General features: G+C 43.6%; 3 protein-coding genes across 3 annotated transcripts; 1 reads left to right on the forward strand and 2 right to left on the reverse strand.

Moving 5' to 3' along the window:
* Positions 1-37: 37 nt before the first annotated feature.
* Positions 38-2,045, reverse strand: GATC (glutamyl-tRNA amidotransferase subunit C). Its single transcript, XM_074296195.1, has 3 exons — positions 1,768-2,045; positions 1,361-1,464; positions 38-448 (listed from the first exon to the last, which is right to left on the reverse strand). Exons 1-3 carry the CDS (start codon positions 2,043-2,045, stop codon positions 396-398), a joined length of 435 nt encoding a protein of 144 aa, XP_074152296.1. The 3' UTR covers positions 38-395.
* Positions 1,938-3,912, forward strand: TRIAP1 (TP53 regulated inhibitor of apoptosis 1). The gene is made up of 2 exons (XM_074296226.1): positions 1,938-2,293; positions 2,854-3,912. The coding sequence occupies exons 1-2, from the start codon at positions 2,099-2,101 to the stop codon at positions 2,935-2,937; spliced, it is 279 nt and encodes a 92-aa protein (XP_074152327.1). The 5' UTR covers positions 1,938-2,098; the 3' UTR covers positions 2,938-3,912.
* A 1,244-nt stretch (positions 3,913-5,156) lies between these two features.
* COX6A1 (cytochrome c oxidase subunit 6A1) lies at positions 5,157-8,088 on the reverse strand. Its single transcript, XM_074296210.1, has 3 exons — positions 7,929-8,088; positions 7,632-7,771; positions 5,157-5,429 (listed from the first exon to the last, which is right to left on the reverse strand). Exons 1-3 carry the CDS (start codon positions 8,029-8,031, stop codon positions 5,346-5,348), a joined length of 327 nt encoding a protein of 108 aa, XP_074152311.1. The 5' UTR covers positions 8,032-8,088; the 3' UTR covers positions 5,157-5,345.
* Positions 8,089-15,412: the final 7,324 nt, after the last annotated feature.

The following is a 15,412-nucleotide window of genomic DNA, read 5'->3' on the forward strand; positions in this document are numbered from 1 at the left end:
ATGATCAGGAAGAAATAAATTCTTGGGGAAAAGTACATTTTGCTTAGAAACTCACTATTTAATCAAGTACAGAAATCCTGAACCAAAGGTGATCTTAGAGCTAACTACAGGATACTTCCAGCATGTGACCCAGGTATTAAATAAATACTTGATCCATTCATTTCCTGGGAAGTTTTGCAAGTCCACAGTCCCTCCCTTGGCCTTCTTAGGCCAAGAAAGAGAGCAGAAACAACTTCAACAGTGCCCTATTCTCACCCGTCTTCTTGAAAGAGGAGGAAAAAGGCCAGAGGCTGGCTATGTTGAGGAAGTTCATGAATGGAGTTTCTTCAACTTAATCTTTCCCAAGACTCTTCCACATTGTTTCCTGTTGTGAGCATTGTTCTCCAGAGCAGTGTTTAACTGTATTTAACTGGATCTTGTTCACTTTGTTTTGGAAGAGTGATGTTACCTGTTCAAACCAAAAAAAGGAGAGCATTACAATTAAGCTACTAACTTTTCTCTTGCTTCAGAAACCAATTAGCTGAGTCACAAAAACAAGTCAGTCCTCACCCTCTTGCCTTGGCTGGGAATATATGAATCTTTACCATATCTGTTATACAATTGTTGGAAATTTGTATAAAAGGGAGATGAGTGTCCACCATTATGGATTTAGCTAAAGTCAGTAGGGGTGGCAACCTGCATTCACAGTAGCTCCACACCAAAGTAATTACAACTTGAAATACTGAAGATGTGTAAGGGGTGGGGGGGAGCTGAAACGAAAACTACTCGACTTAGTTATGTATGTGTGTGAAAGGGATTATCAGTGAATGAATCCAACGTGAGCCATTTGACATCCCAAGAAAATTATGAATCCATATTCTCCAGGAAAAAACGACTTCTACATGGCTCAAGAGTATTCCCTCTGTATTCCAGCAACTCTTTGGGTAAGAGTGTGTAGTTCACAGAACTAGAGGCACTCTTGAGGATCTACACCCAATTGGGATTCTCTGCCCTTCCACCTGCTTTCTGAAGTGGCAGCTAAACCGGGCACAAGGTGGCCTTCGGCTTCCAAACCTTTTGTGTCAGAGAAGGAATGCAAGAAGGGTTAGTGTACAATACAGTATGAAGCTCAGAAAGTCTACAATTCAACAATAGTCTACTGAAGTTGTGGGGTTCATTGGGCTGAAAATCAGATTGAAAATGTTTCCAATGCATTAGGTGACATGTCCTTTGTGCCTTCTAACAAGGAAGGGGGGCCAGTAGCCCCTCTGATTCAAACAGCGCTTTCTGCTCTCGGAATCACTTTTAATGCAACAATTCCCCGGTCCCCCAATCTTCCCTCTGGGCTGCAACATGCCTGGGACCCCAATATAGCATCTACCTGGGGGGGCCACAAAATACTCCTCGACAGTCTGGCGAGAGTTCTGGAGCAGGTCTTCCACACAATTGCCTTCCACCACACGGTCCGCTCGTAGGTACAGGCACCTGCGACAGACCAGAAACACGAAAGGCCGGGACCCTCAAATGGGGAAAGGGACTAAATGGCCCTGGAGTGCCTCCCAGTCCCAAGTGAGGCTCACCAATAAGCACAAATTCAGCGGCCGAGGAAAAGGCACTTCTGGGGGGAGGGGAAGGAAAAGACGCCCACCCGCTTTAGGGGAGATGACGTCCCTCATCTAACTGGTTACGTCATTAGGAGGGAAACGTCAAGACGTACCCAGCGACGGGAGAGCCGCAGAACGGGCGGGGCCTACGCTTTTAGGGTCGAGGCGGCTTAGCTGTACCTACCGGTCTTCCAGTACAGACTCCATGGGCGCCACGCCAGCCGTGTCCACGGCGCGGAGCCGGTCCGCGAATTCGATGGCCGCTCGTAGCCGCTCCACGCCTTCCCGGTTTCGGAAATCTACCAGGGCCAGGCGCTCCAGGTGCTCGATCAGCTCGGCGCTCACGCGGCTCCCGGCCTTCCCCGAGTCGCTCACCGCGTACCGGCAGCTGCCGACTCGTGCTCCCCCGGAGCAGGGGATCAGCCCCGCTCGCAGCGCCGCCCGCAGTGTCCGACACCACATCTCCGCTCCCCTGCTATGCGAGCGCTCCCACGTGACCTAAGCGGCGCGCCGCGATGACGTGTAGAGTCGGCGCCGCACCTTCCACTGCGGGGCTGGTCGCCATGAACAGCGTGGGGGAGGCCTGCACCGATATGAAGCGCGAGTACGACCAATGCTTCAACCGCTGGTTCGCCGAGAAATTCCTCAAGGGCGACGGCTCCGGGGACCCCTGCACCGACCTCTTCAAGCGCTACCAGCAGTGCGTGCAGGTGAGCTCCGCTCGAGGAGAGGCCGCAGATGCAGCTCCCGGGGCCGGGATGGGGAAGTGGGCCCTGCGGGACCAGTGCGCCCCCTCCTCCGTGACCCTGGCTCCCCCCGGGCCGGTTGTCCAAATGGGTTTCGGGAAGAGGTCCCTCGTCCCCCGCCCCGTGTGTTCACTGAAGCTAGGTGCGCGCTTGAGTCTCCGTCCTCCACCGCGCTGTGATGACTCCTGAGACCGCAGAGGAACCGCAGCTGCGTGAGCTTCGAACGAGGCGGCTGCGCCCGGGAGCTCCCCTAAGGAGGGGACCACTTCTTAGTTCCACTCCCCGGGGCCAGGACCACCGGGACGGGGGGGACATTGAACTTTGTTTGGGGATGGGCTGAGTTGCCGAGTAAGAGTCCCCGAATAATGGAGATGGAAGAAACAAAGGTGGGCTGGGCCAGCCTTTACCGGGGGCGCGGTCGTCTTGTGTGCCTAGATTCGGAAAAAGTTCTTATTGTAGATATGTAGCTTTCACCGCAGGAACCCGTGTCAATGACAACTAAAATGTAATTTCTCAATCTACAGAAAGCCATAAAGGAGAAGGAGATTCCTATAGAAGGACTGGAGTTCATGGGCCATAGCAAAGAAAAATCTGAAAGCTCTTCTTGACCTCCACAGCATCCTTCAGGATGACCTTTTCAACTACAAACATTTGGACATTAAAGACTGTACTGTGGTCCCTGATGATGACCACTGGTGTTACCAGCTTTTTAGAGGAGAGTTCCATTAAGTTTCTTTACAGAAGGTCTTTGTGACCTTTAGATTATCTGCTTCCAGGTGGTGGTAGAAGACACCCTGGTGTGGCATCTTCCAGTATCAAACATGGCATAAGAGAACGATTCTTCAGATGATTCTGATCATCTTGGTCTGCTGCTCTTATAATACAGTTTGCGTATAAGTAATCAATACAGGAATCAGGATGGCTAGGACGTCCTGAATGCTGAATCCATGCTGCTAAAAATTTAAATTTTGGGTTTTTTTTTTTTTTTTTTTTCCCACCCTGGAAGCACACCTCTGCTCCAGGAGCGACTCCAGTATTTAAAGGGCAACCATTTTATTTGGATAAAGACTGAATAATGATTAAAAGGAGTGGAGCGAGCCAAAAAGGGATCTGCCTTTTCAGAGACAACTGTCTGCTTTTAAAGAAGAGGATTCAGATGGAATAAAAAACAGAAGGCTTCTAAGAAACCATTTTGCGCTCCCAAAGTTTGGTACTAAGTCCACAAATTAAGGTGACTTCTAGTTTCCTCTAAATCTTGTCAATTTAGCTATGACGGTACTAAAACATACAGAAATCTGGTTTTCCCGATTCTCAGGTTGTTTCATGAATGGTAATAGTGACTATAATAAGTCCTAATGGAAAAGGCATCTCTTACAGCTGAACTATAGATTGTTCAGGGTGGGTTGGGGAAGAGGATCGTTTGTAGGGTCTCTTGAATATTATACTTGCACTAGTTAATTGGGATGAAGCGCATAATTTGCTTTATTTGCCTTATTTGTCCATCATGTTCTGTAACATTTAAAATCAGAGATGGAATAAATAACTGCTTTTTGGCTTAATTTACTTTTTCATCGGTCTCAGCACTTTTTATGGAATGATGAGTCTTTTTCTTTGGGATTGGTTTGCATTTTGGCTATTTTAAGACAGGTGCATACCTGAGAAGTCAGTGAGCCCAGACTTGTGTCATGGCAGTCCACCAATTAGATAAAATTTGACCGTGTCAAGAATCTCACCTGCAAACCTTATGTTTTATGTTTGGATTACTTTCTTTCCTGGTCATCTTGACAAAAATATTTTATTTCTACTCACTTGTATAGTTAAATAGACAAAAGATTAAAAAAGAGGATCATAATATTGTAGGTTCCTAAAAATCAGTGGTATTTCAGCAAAATGCTTCAATGACAAGAATTGTACTTTCATTCCTGGTGAACTGAATTGGGCAGAAGTTTCAGGGAGATGACTATAATAGCATTTTTATTGCCTTTTAGGGTTTGCAAAGCAACTGACCTCTCTTCTGGTCCTCCCAACACTGAGGCAGATGCTACTGTGAGTGACTTATTCATGTTCACAAAGCTAAATAACTGGGGAAATTTGAACTCGGTCTTCTAGGCTCCAATTCCAGCACTTCTGTTGACTTTGTCAATCTATTTAACAATTATTTTGTAAGGGCATACCATCACTTCAGTTTCATGCCACAGAACTCACTTTGAAAATCATTAAAGGGCAGAGAACTCATAGGCTCTTTATATGGAAACTGTGCTAAGCACTTATTGTTATCCCCATTTATGGATAAGGAAATTGGGACATCTTTTATGCTTCAGTGACTTCGGGGTCACACACATAATAAATGTCTAAAGCCACATTCGATCAAAGGTTTTCCTGACTCCAGGCATAATTTTATTCACTAGGCTGGTATGAGCTGCCTGATTATAAAAAAAAGCAATTATTTAACTTATGAGAAAATAACAGCCTTAAACTTAAATTGGAAAATCCTTTTTATTAATGAGCAGAGCACAGCAGATAAGGTATGGGGGTAGATAAAAACAACTTTGCAGAGACTAATATTTTCACGCTTTGTGCTCCTTAAGCTTTCATACCCCATAGGGTTATTAGCCTGTCAGGGGTATCGATGAGATGATATATAGGAGAAAAGATTTCTTATTTGTGACATCCATGTCATAAATCAAGTAGCAGTCTTGTAGCAGCTCTTTGAGGTTAATGTACTATTAATGGCAAACCATATCCTTAAACTCGGCCAGGTCACCTAAAGCTCAGAAATCATTATGTATGTGAGTGTTAATTTGGTGACAAAGACAAAATTCAACAGTTCACCATAGAATTATTTATTTAAGCTGTCCCAATCACAAGCAAAATGAAAAAGGTCAGCATGTTTGTCACTGTATGATGCAAGTTAACTTAAGGTCCCATGTAATTTTCTGATCCACATAAAGAGAAAAGGATGGTCCAACAGCTGCTGTGGTCCCCCGGTGCTTGATTAGTATGGTCCGAGTTTTCTTTATTCGTCCTCATACCCAGTTGGGAGAGGATTGATGTGATGGTTATGAAATAGAGTATGGTTTCCATCTCCCCATGGGAAGGGCTGTGGAGAAAAATGCCAAGAAGCATTAATTCCAGTTAAACTTTTAAACCATGGCCTGGGCTAAGGGCATTTCCACAAGTATTCTTTCAGCTCTTGATATGATATAATCCAACCTTTTCACTAATTCACTACTCATCAACATAGAATGAATGAACTTTTAACTCCAGATCAAATAAAGCTGCAAAGTGCCCTGTGCTTACAACTTTGGATAATAGGTGCTATTATCTATCCCATTTTAGAAAAAAGGGGACTGATGAATATACAAATAAAATGATTTGCCCAGGATCACATATCTACTACGTGTCAGAAGCCAGATTTAAACTCCAATCTATTCTGTCTAGGCCCCAGCTCAATGTCTGATAGAGATGAAAGGTGTCAAACACAGAACCAGGCTAAAATTGGGAATTTTTGAACAGATACAATAAACCATAGATGATCTGTGGTTTTCTAACCCCAAACACAGCTGACAAAGATACTTATGTATGGTTTAATGAATACTGTTTCTATCTTAATGATACTATGAATATTAAAATGGCATGAAGCGGTAAGGGGAAAGTTTATATGCATAACCAAAAATAACAGTCAACTCTTGCACAAATCTTTCAAGTAAAAGTCAAACTACAGAAATCGGTTTCAGAGGGCATATGACACCTTTAATTTTCACACGAGGTTTTTGGCTTTAAGAGCAATCCTCAGCTAAATAGTGAATCAAGTAGGCAAGGGAAGAGGAGGTCTGCTACCATACATCAGTGGTTTGTTTATAAAGTTTAAATGTTCGAATTTACAAAGCATTTCTTCACACACAGAAAAAGAACACAAACAAGTAGTTCCCCTTAACAATGAGGAAATGGGCAAACAACTTTCCTAAGGTGATATCAAAGTTCACAAAAGCATAATAAATAGAGTAGAACTGGCAAGGTTTGAGATCAAAATCCACTTCTGAAAATTTGGGCAAATCATCTAATGCAACAAACTCCATGGGCATTTGTTAGAGACCCACAATTTACAAGGCTCTATACCTGGAGACATTAAGAGGCCATCTATCCTCAAGGAGGAGTAGCTAAGTAGCACAGTGGATAGTGCATCAAGCCTGGAATTTGGAAGACTCATTTTCCTAAATTCAAATCTGGCCTCAGGCTAACAGACAAAGCATTTAAATGGCAAACTGTATATTTTTGAAGAAAATCCCAAATGAGGGTACAGAATTGAATACGGCTGAACTTGAATACTACTTTCTATACTTGACAGTTGTATGGCCCTGGGTAAGTCACCTTCTCAAAGCCTCTATAAGTCAGAGATAAAAGCAGCTTCCTCATGTAGGTGTGAGGATCAAATGAGATAACTTAAATAAACCAGTCTGCAAACTTTAAATGCACATGCCTTAAGAAAGCCTATGTGTTGTTCCATTCGGTATAATGGAGGCAAAGGGAAGACACAAAGCAAGGAAAGAGAAGGATGGTAGAAATCCAGTGGTAATATGAGAAAGCACTAGGCCTGGAATCAAGAGGACCTGAATCCAAATCAGAAACTTAACTAGGTGTGAGCCCTTTAATCTGTTTCCTTCAAGTTTCCTTGCCTGCAAAATAGAGATAATAAGAAATAACTGTAAAGTGATTAGGACAGTGCCCAGCACAGAGTGAACAAGATAAATGTTAGCTATTACTATGATTTCGTACTTACAATGTGTCAGCCACAAAAATGTTTCAAGAAAACAAACCACCGTTCTCAAGAATACAATACGTGAAAGAGAGAGAAACCAACGTGTGTGAAAGCACATAAACCATTCCTCGAACTTCAAGAATAAGAGTGTAAGTTCCTCGAGGTCAGTGCCTATTCTGTGCCCAAGTTGCTCCAGGTAGCTAAACGTAATATTCCCCAACCTGTACTGAATTGTTGTGAGTTACTTAAGTTTAAGGTGACTAAATTATTCAATAGAAAAGAGCTTTGGGAGGAGTCCTTGCTCTGTGCATCTCAGGATGGAAAAAAGCAGTCCTACCCCGTGGTACCATGGGAGCTGGAAGTGGTCTTCCCTTTATCCCACCCTTCCGGGAGGTCCCCAGTCTAACACGCAAGCGAGCCCCCATCTACAAAAACCGCAAAGGGAAGAGGTCGTGGAGCTGATGCTTCACGGAAGCCGGGGAGGGAGACTGAGGCAGGTGCTCCGGCTTGGCCTCTGACGGACAACCCCGACCCAGAACTCACCTTGGTCCGGATGCGGAGGTGGTTGTAGGGGACGAAGGAGGGCCGCTCGTGGTGCTCCAGCGATTTCAGGTACGCGTGCAGCATGCTGACGGCCACCCCGGGAAGCGCGACGAAGAAGGTCAGTGACTTCCACAGGCGGCCTGCGAGGAAGGGAAACCATGAGCCCGGGCGCCCGCCGCCCCCACCAGCCTCCCGTCAGGCCCGGGCCCTGCGCCCTGAGGCCAAGGTCACCCGGTCACGCCAGTCCGGCCCAGCGCGCCCGGCCTCCCCGCGGGCCGGGCTGCCGCCGCCGCTCACCTGAGCCCTCCGCGCTGTGGGCGCCGCTGGAGTAAGCCCGCCTCGCCGGAGCGCGGACCGGGCCCAGCAGCGCCAGGAGCCGACCGCTCGCCGTTACAGCCATCTTCCAACAATAGCAGCCTCCGGAACCGGAAGAGGGACGGTGTCAGTGAGGCGGGTCCCTGGCGTTCTAGGAGGCTTGCTATTGGACGGCTCATTGTCTACACCTCTTCTCGCAGAGATGGAGACAATCCCGTATTCGGGTCCTGAGCATGCGCAGCACTCGTGCAAGGCTTACGACTCGCCCTAAATTCTCGGACTCCGCAGTGCGGAAGGATGCGTGCGCCGTTCGCTTCTGGTTCACCTGCAGACCTTTAGCTCGCGTGGCGCATGCGCCATACCTAGGGAATTTCGCGCTCGTCCTGCTCATCACCGCGCCATGTTGAGGCGCATGCGCATTTCTCAGATCTGGTGAGTGTCTGGCCTTTCTGGTTTTGCCTTTGCCGCCGATTTTTCCGCATGCGCCTTTGGGGCTCAGAGGTTCCAAAGTTTTAGAGGACCCTCAGGTTCGTTACTTCTTCTTATGACTTGACGTGGATTGGAGACTTTACCCAATTTAGCGAAAGGGCAAGGGGATCCCCGGTGCCCGACACTTCTTTGGACAGTCTGCCGATCGATAAGCATTTATTAGACACTCACTGTATGCCAGGCACTGGTCTAAGGACAGAACAAGCCAAGAACCGCCCGGTACTGTTCCTGTCCTTTGGGAGCGGCCAAGCGCGTGAGAAACGGCTAATTAGTTCTTGGAATATTTATTCAATTACAGCCGCACCATTGGCCGTCCTGGGGGGGACTGGAGAGCTCTTCCATCCCTGTGTGTATTTTCCCAATGAGAAGGATCCGTAGCTTCCTGGTGGTAGAAGCAAGATTCCACTCAGCCCATCCCCAGAGGGCGCAGAGGAGAGTGCTTGGTTTGGGTCCCGGAGTCCGAGTTCTAATTCATCGGCGCTACTCACTACCTGCGCTTGCACAGTCGCTCTCAACCCCGCTGTGACCGCCAGAGTTGCTGTTGTAGACAGACGACGCTTGGGGGGGGGGGGGAGAAGGTCTCCCTCTAAATGTGTGGTCTGCTCTTCTCCCAGAATCTTCTTGAGGGCGAGGATCGAAGAAATCACAGCTTTTTAAAAGCCTGTCTTCACAGAAATTGGGAAGAAATGTTTACATCCAAGGTCTCTGATAAAGAACCAGTTCTAAAATGTTCATTTCATTTCTAAAATATAAAGAGAATTGGCTCAAATTTGTAAGAATATAAGCCATTCTCCAGTTGATAATTGATCGAAGGATATGATGATTTTCAGTGAAGAAATTAAAATCATTTCTAGTCATAGGAAAAAAAAAACTATTCTAAATCACTCTTGATTAGAGAAATGTAAATTAAGACAACTCTAGATACCACTACACACCTGTCAGATTGGCTAGAATGACAAGAAAAGAAAATGATAAACGTTGGAAGGCATGCGGGAAAACGGGGTGCTGATAGAGTTGAGGACTGATCCAGCCATTCTGGAGAGCAGTTTGGAACTATGCCCAAAGAGATAAAACTTAGAGATAGAACTGAGGAGTGAGTTAGTTTTAAATTCTGTGCTTAGAGGAGTGGTCCCCTGTGCATCTCCTTGTCTCAGAAATTACCAACAACAGATTATTATCTGACAGCCAGCTTTGTGGAACTACAGCATTCCCTAGGCCAGGTGGCCTTAGAGTTACTGCTATGTCCTCCCCAGGAGTTAACTACATCAACCTTGGACAATTCATCACCTCTCCTCCCCTTCCTCTGCCTCCTGAGCTTTACAGCTGGCATGGAGAAAAATTAGAGAACAATAGATTTGGCGAGGTCTTAAGTGGTGTATAGAACAGTGAGAAACTCAAGGAGTGATCCCTGAAGCAAGCAGAGAGAAGGCACTGATAGAAATCAGTTTAGCCTTATGCTCCCACCCTTTGGGGAGATTGCCCAGTTATATCTAAGTTATATCAAACTCTCAAGACCCACCTTCTGCGGAGGTCTCGAGCAGTCTCACCTTGCTATGTCTTGTTAAAAATCCCAAATTGTCCCAAAGGTTAAATATTTATAAAATCTACTTATTCAGTGGGCTACTCCCTTCCTTTGGGTACTCTGCCTAGTGATGTCTTTCCCCTTCCTCTCCCCCATGCCACAGTAATATCTCTCCTAATTCCTCTATGCTTCTCAACCCCACCTCTTCTCTTTACAGCTAACTCACTCTTTTGACTGGTAAGTCCCTTTCAGGATTTAGTTTGCCAGTTAAGAGTATGCCCCAACCCTTTCTACTGGGTAATTGTGAATTCCACCAAGGAACTTGTCTTTCACACACTCCTTAACTCTATTTTGTATTTGCCATTCCTGGGGTATATTGTATCCCTTCATTTTGTCTGTAATATATTCCTCTAAATAACTACTCTCTGCCAAAGAGAATGGCCACTGTGAATTCTTCGTGTGACTGGACCCCAACTTTTGGTGCCTGACATCATCTGGTGTTTATATCACATCATTTTGGTCCTCAAACCACATCATTTGGTGCCAAACTCCACATTATAAACCACATCAGATTGGCAAAAGCCAGCCAGATAGATGTCAGCAACAGCTGTGAAAAAATTCTATCCTAAAACATGGAAAGAAAGCAGAAGGATTTTTGAGCACAAATAAGCACACACCAGGTTTTATTTCCTTATTGGAGGATAGAGTGAATGTCACCTGTGTGATCCTGGGCAAGGTCTTGATATTCATAAAAGAGCACAGTATTCAGAGTCTGAGAACCTGGTCCAAATCCCAGCCATCAATAAGCATTTATTAAGCAACCACTGTGTGCCAGAAACTATGCTGAGTGTTGTAGATACAAAAATAGGCAAAACACAATCAGTATGTTTGAACTTTTTTAATGTGTCAGTCAGTTCTGCTGAATTTTTTTCTTCTAAGTACTATTTTTCAGGAGACGCTTCTCTGGGAGAGTAAGGGAAAGGATATATGGTGAGGTTAAAAACAAAATCTCTAAAAAACTTAAGAAAAAAAAAAAAAAGATGATTCCCTGATCTCAAGGAGCTCTATCATTTGTTCACTCTGAAACTTCCTTTTTATGGGCTTGTTTCCTTCACCTTAAATCAATTAATAGACAAACATTTATTAAACACTACATTCCAGACACTGTATTAAGCACTGGAAATACAAAAGACAATAAGTTCTTGCCCAGGAAGAGCTGACAACCTATCAAGGGAGACAACATGCAAATACACGTAAGAAGCAAGCTACAGAATATTTAGGATAAAGAGGAAATAACAGAGGGAAAGCACTTGAATTAAGAGAGATAAGGGGAGGCTTCCTGTAGAAGGTGGTGTTTTTGTGGAACTTGAAAGACACCAGGGAGGTCAGTAGTTGCTGTGGGAGATAGAGAGTGTTCCAGGGCTGGGAGACAACCAGAGAGAATGTCAGAGATGAGAGATGGAGGATCTTGTTCATGGAAAAGCCAGGAGGCTGGTGTCCACTGGATGAGGCTGGAAAGCTAGGAAGGGACTGGGTTACAAAGGATTTTGATTGCCAAATAGCATTTCGTATTTGATCCTGGAGGCTATAGGGAAGACACTGGAGCTTATTGAGTAGGGGATACCATGATTAGACCTGTGCTTGGAAAATCACTTGGAGATGGCTGAATGGAGGATGGATTGGAAGGGGAAAGTCTGGGGGCAGGCTATTGCACCTATCCAGGTATGAGAAGATGAGGGTCTGTATCAGGGTGACAACACTACAAGAAGAGAGAAGGGCGTGTTTGACAGATGGTATAGAAATGAAATTTACTGGACATGTGGCAAAGGTGAAATGGATAAGAGATGCTGGATGAGTGAAATCAACTAGAGATGGCACAAAGGTGAAATGGACAAGAGATGCTGTAGAAGTGAAATGGACCAGAAAAGGTGCAAAGGTGGAATGGACAAGAGATGCTGCAGAGATGAAATCTATGGGCCTTGGCCAAAGTGATGTGGGAGAGGGATGGGACAAAACTGGTGAGTGATAGTGAGGAGTCCAGGATGACCCCTAGGTTAGGGGACTGAGGGACCAAGATGATGGTGTAGTAAAAAGGAGAAAAATGAATGGAACACAAAAAAATTCAGGAAGAAGCACAGACCAAGCAGGACAACTTTGAAAAAAATGTGTGGAATTTATTATATACTTTTAAAAAAAGGGAGACTTAGTTTCTCATATATACATATACATATATGAGCTCATATGTGTATAACATATATGCAAACATAAATATAGATAGAAAAGTATACACACATAAATATATATACTTTTCTATATATTTATATTGTGTGTATAAATATGTATGTATATGCATTATATATATATATATATACATATATATATATATATATATATATATATATATGATATTCCTCTTTTTGTGTTCTGCTATGTATACATTGAAATGCTTGCTTTTTGAGGAGTTTAAGTTTGGAAATTTCTTTTAAAGTATGGGGTTTGGCATAGATATTTCCTTTTCTAAAGTGTCTTTTAAGGGCAGGTGGGTGATGCAGTGGATAGGATACCAACCTTGAAGTCAGAAGGACCTGAGTTCAAATTTGGCTTTAGACATAACACTTCATAATTGGGTGACCCTGGGCAAGTCACTTATTCCAAATTGCCTCAGCCCAAAAAAAAAAAAAAAAAAAAAAAAAGTGTCCATTAAATTTAACAAGATAATAAAATTTCCTTGCTGTCTCATTCTGAAATTCTTCTAGTTTTCTTGTGTTTTACTAATTCTCTTTTCCAACTTCTCCCTATACCAACCCTTCAAGTAGAAACTGTTCCTTGTAACAAGTCACTCAACTAAAAAAAAAAAACAAAAACAAAAAACATTGAAGTTGAAATGATTCTTAAGACCACTTCTAGGTCCAACACTTTGTGTTCTTGTTTTAATTAGTATTTTTTACAAATACATGCAAAGATAGTTTTCACCATTCATCTTTGCAAAACCTTGGGTTCCAAATTTTTCTCCCTCCCTTCCCTTCTGCTTTTGTTCCCCCCCCCCCACCTAGATAGCAAGTAATCCAACTAGGTTAAACATGTGCAATTCTTCTGAACATATTTCCATATTTATTCATTATGCTGTGCAAGAAAAATCAGGTCAAAAAAGAAAAAATGAGAAAGAAAAAAAAGCAAGCAACAACAAAAAAAGTGAAAACACTTTGTTGTGATCCAAGTTCATTTCCCATAGTCCTTTCTCTGGATACAGATGCTCTGTCACAAATTTTTTGAATTGCTTTGAATCATCTCATTGTTGAAAAGAGCCATGTCCATCACAGTTGATCATCACATAATCTTGTAGTTGTTTACAAAGTTCTCTTGGTTTTGCTCACTCTAAGGCACTTAGCATTAGATCATGTCTTTCCAGGCTTTTCTGAAATCAGCCGGTTCATCATTTTTTATAGAACAATAATCTTCCTTTACTTTCATTCACCAGAATTTATTCAGCCATTCTCCAGCCAATGGGCAGTCACTCAGTTTCCAGTTTCTTGCCACTACAAAAAGATCTGCTACAAACATTTTTGCACATGTGGGGCCTTTTCCCTCTTTTATGATCTCTTTAGGATGCAAGCCCAGTAAAGACACTCCTGGATCAAAGGATGTGCAGACCTTTGTTTTGTTGATAGCCCTTTGGGCATAGTTCCAGATTACTCTCCAGAATGGTTGGATCATTTCAAAACTCCAATGATGCATTAGTGTCCCAGTTTTCCCACACTCTCTCCAATGTTTATCAGTATCTTTTTTTGTCATCTTAGCCAGTCTGTGAGGTGTGAAGCAACACTTTATGTTCTATGTTCTAATATCCCTCCCATTGCTTAACATTCCATGTTCTAAGATCTCTCTCTTTCTACTGTTCTGTGTTCACAGGGTGGTAGATATAAAAATGGGTAATTCCAAAGGTTACCTAGGCTAACCTCTTTTTTTTTTTCCCCCCCTGAGGCACTTGGGGTTAAGTGACTTGCCCAGGGTCACACAACTAGGAAGTATTAAGTGTCTGAGGTCAGATTTGAACTCAGGTCCTCCTGACTTCAGGGATGGTGTTCTATCCACTGTTCCACCTAGCTGCCTCTAAACCCTTCATTTTGAAGAGAGGGAAACTGAGGCCTTGGGAGGTTGTCACCTTAGTGACTTAATCTGTTCCATATTCTGAGCTCTAGCTGCAGGAGTTCTTGAACTTTTTGTGTGGGTGTCAGAGACACATTTAGCAGTTTGGAGAAATCAATAGATCCCTGCTCAGAATAAGATTTTTAAGCGCATAAAATAAAATATGCAGGATTATCAAACACATCAATTAAATTGAAATACAGTTAGATTGAAATGTTCTACATTTTCCTCTATCTCTAGAATTCTATGTGTGGATTCTGAGGAACTGTTCTACATTTTCCTCTATCTCTAGAATTCTATGTGCGGATTCTGAGGAACCTTCCAGCTCATTTATTTTGTCTCTTAAGGTCCCTTCTAGCTCTACCATCCTATGTTCTACATCTCCATTAGATTGCAGGTAGGAATTATCTTTTTTTTTTTTTTTTTTTTTCCTGAGGCTGGGGTTAAGTGACTTGCCCAGGGTCACACAGCTAGGAAGTGTTAAGTGTCTGAGACCAGATTTGAACTCTGGTCCTCCTGAATTGAGGGCTGGTGCTCTATTCACTGTGCCACCTAGCTGCCCCCTGGTAGCAACTATCTTTTGACTCTTTTTGGATTCTTCAAATTTAACACAGAGGACAACATGAACATGTATATTACAAAATAATGGGGGGCAGCTAGGTGTCAGTAGATAGAGCAGCAGCCTTGAATTCAGGAGGACCGGAGTTCAAATCTGGTCTCAGACACTTAACACTTCCTAGCTGTGTGACCCTGGGCAAGTCACTTAACCACAGCCTCATGGAAAAAAACAAAAACAAAAATAAAACCTTCAAATTTAGCACAACACTGGGTTTTTTTTTTTTTTGTTGTTGTTGTTTGTTTGTTTTTTTTCTGAGACAATTGGGGTTAAGTGACTCTGGGCAAGTCACAGCTAGGAAGTATTAAGTGTCTGAGGTCACATTTGAACTCAGGTCCTTCTGACTTTAGGGCTAGTGCTCTAACCACTGCACCACCTAGCCACCCCACATAATAGGTTTTTAATAAATGTTCATTGACTGATGAAAGTTGCTTCTACTTCTATTATCCTGTGTTCTACACCCTAAGGCCTCTTCCATCTCTGAATGTCTGTATATTCTGTGTTCTAGGATCGCTCTTGTTCATGTCAGTCTGGGCTGAGTGTACAGGAAAAGGCAGAATTTTTGTTTTGCTCTTGCTGGAAGAGCCGACCGAGGATTAGAACTCCTCCTCCCACTGTGTGGCATCTGGGACTTCCCCATGTGGACTGAGCAGGGAGAGCGATGGTGTTTAGAGGTTTAAAGGCTCCTGGGAC

This window comes from Sminthopsis crassicaudata, chromosome 1 (genome assembly GCF_048593235.1).
Source record: "Sminthopsis crassicaudata isolate SCR6 chromosome 1, ASM4859323v1, whole genome shotgun sequence".
Classification (NCBI taxonomy): Eukaryota; Metazoa; Chordata; class Mammalia; order Dasyuromorphia; family Dasyuridae; genus Sminthopsis; species Sminthopsis crassicaudata.

Bases quoted from the DNA above. Each gene is read 5' to 3' on its own strand.
- COX6A1 (XM_074296210.1), bottom strand. From the start codon at position 8,031: ATGGCTGTAACGGCGAGCGGTCGGCTCCTGGCGCTGCTGGGCCCGGTC. The intron at 7,772-7,928 runs GTGAGCGGCGGC...CCTTCCTCGCAG, and splicing joins CCACAGCGCGGAGGGCTCAG to GCCGCCTGTGGAAGTCACTG. The intron at 5,430-7,631 runs GTGAGTTCTGGG...TTTTCTCCACAG, and splicing joins ACCTCCGCATCCGGACCAAG to CCCTTCCCATGGGGAGATGG.
- GATC (XM_074296195.1), bottom strand. From the start codon at position 2,045: ATGTGGTGTCGGACACTGCGGGCGGCGCTGCGAGCGGGGCTGATCCCC. The intron at 1,465-1,767 runs GTAGGTACAGCT...GGTCTGTCGCAG, and splicing joins GAGTCTGTACTGGAAGACCG to GTGCCTGTACCTACGAGCGG. The intron at 449-1,360 runs GTAGATGCTATA...TGGTTTGAACAG, and splicing joins GTATTTTGTGGCCCCCCCAG to GTAACATCACTCTTCCAAAA.
- TRIAP1 (XM_074296226.1), top strand. From the start codon at position 2,099: ATGACGTGTAGAGTCGGCGCCGCACCTTCCACTGCGGGGCTGGTCGCC. The intron at 2,294-2,853 runs GTGAGCTCCGCT...CTCAATCTACAG, and splicing joins GCTACCAGCAGTGCGTGCAG to AAAGCCATAAAGGAGAAGGA.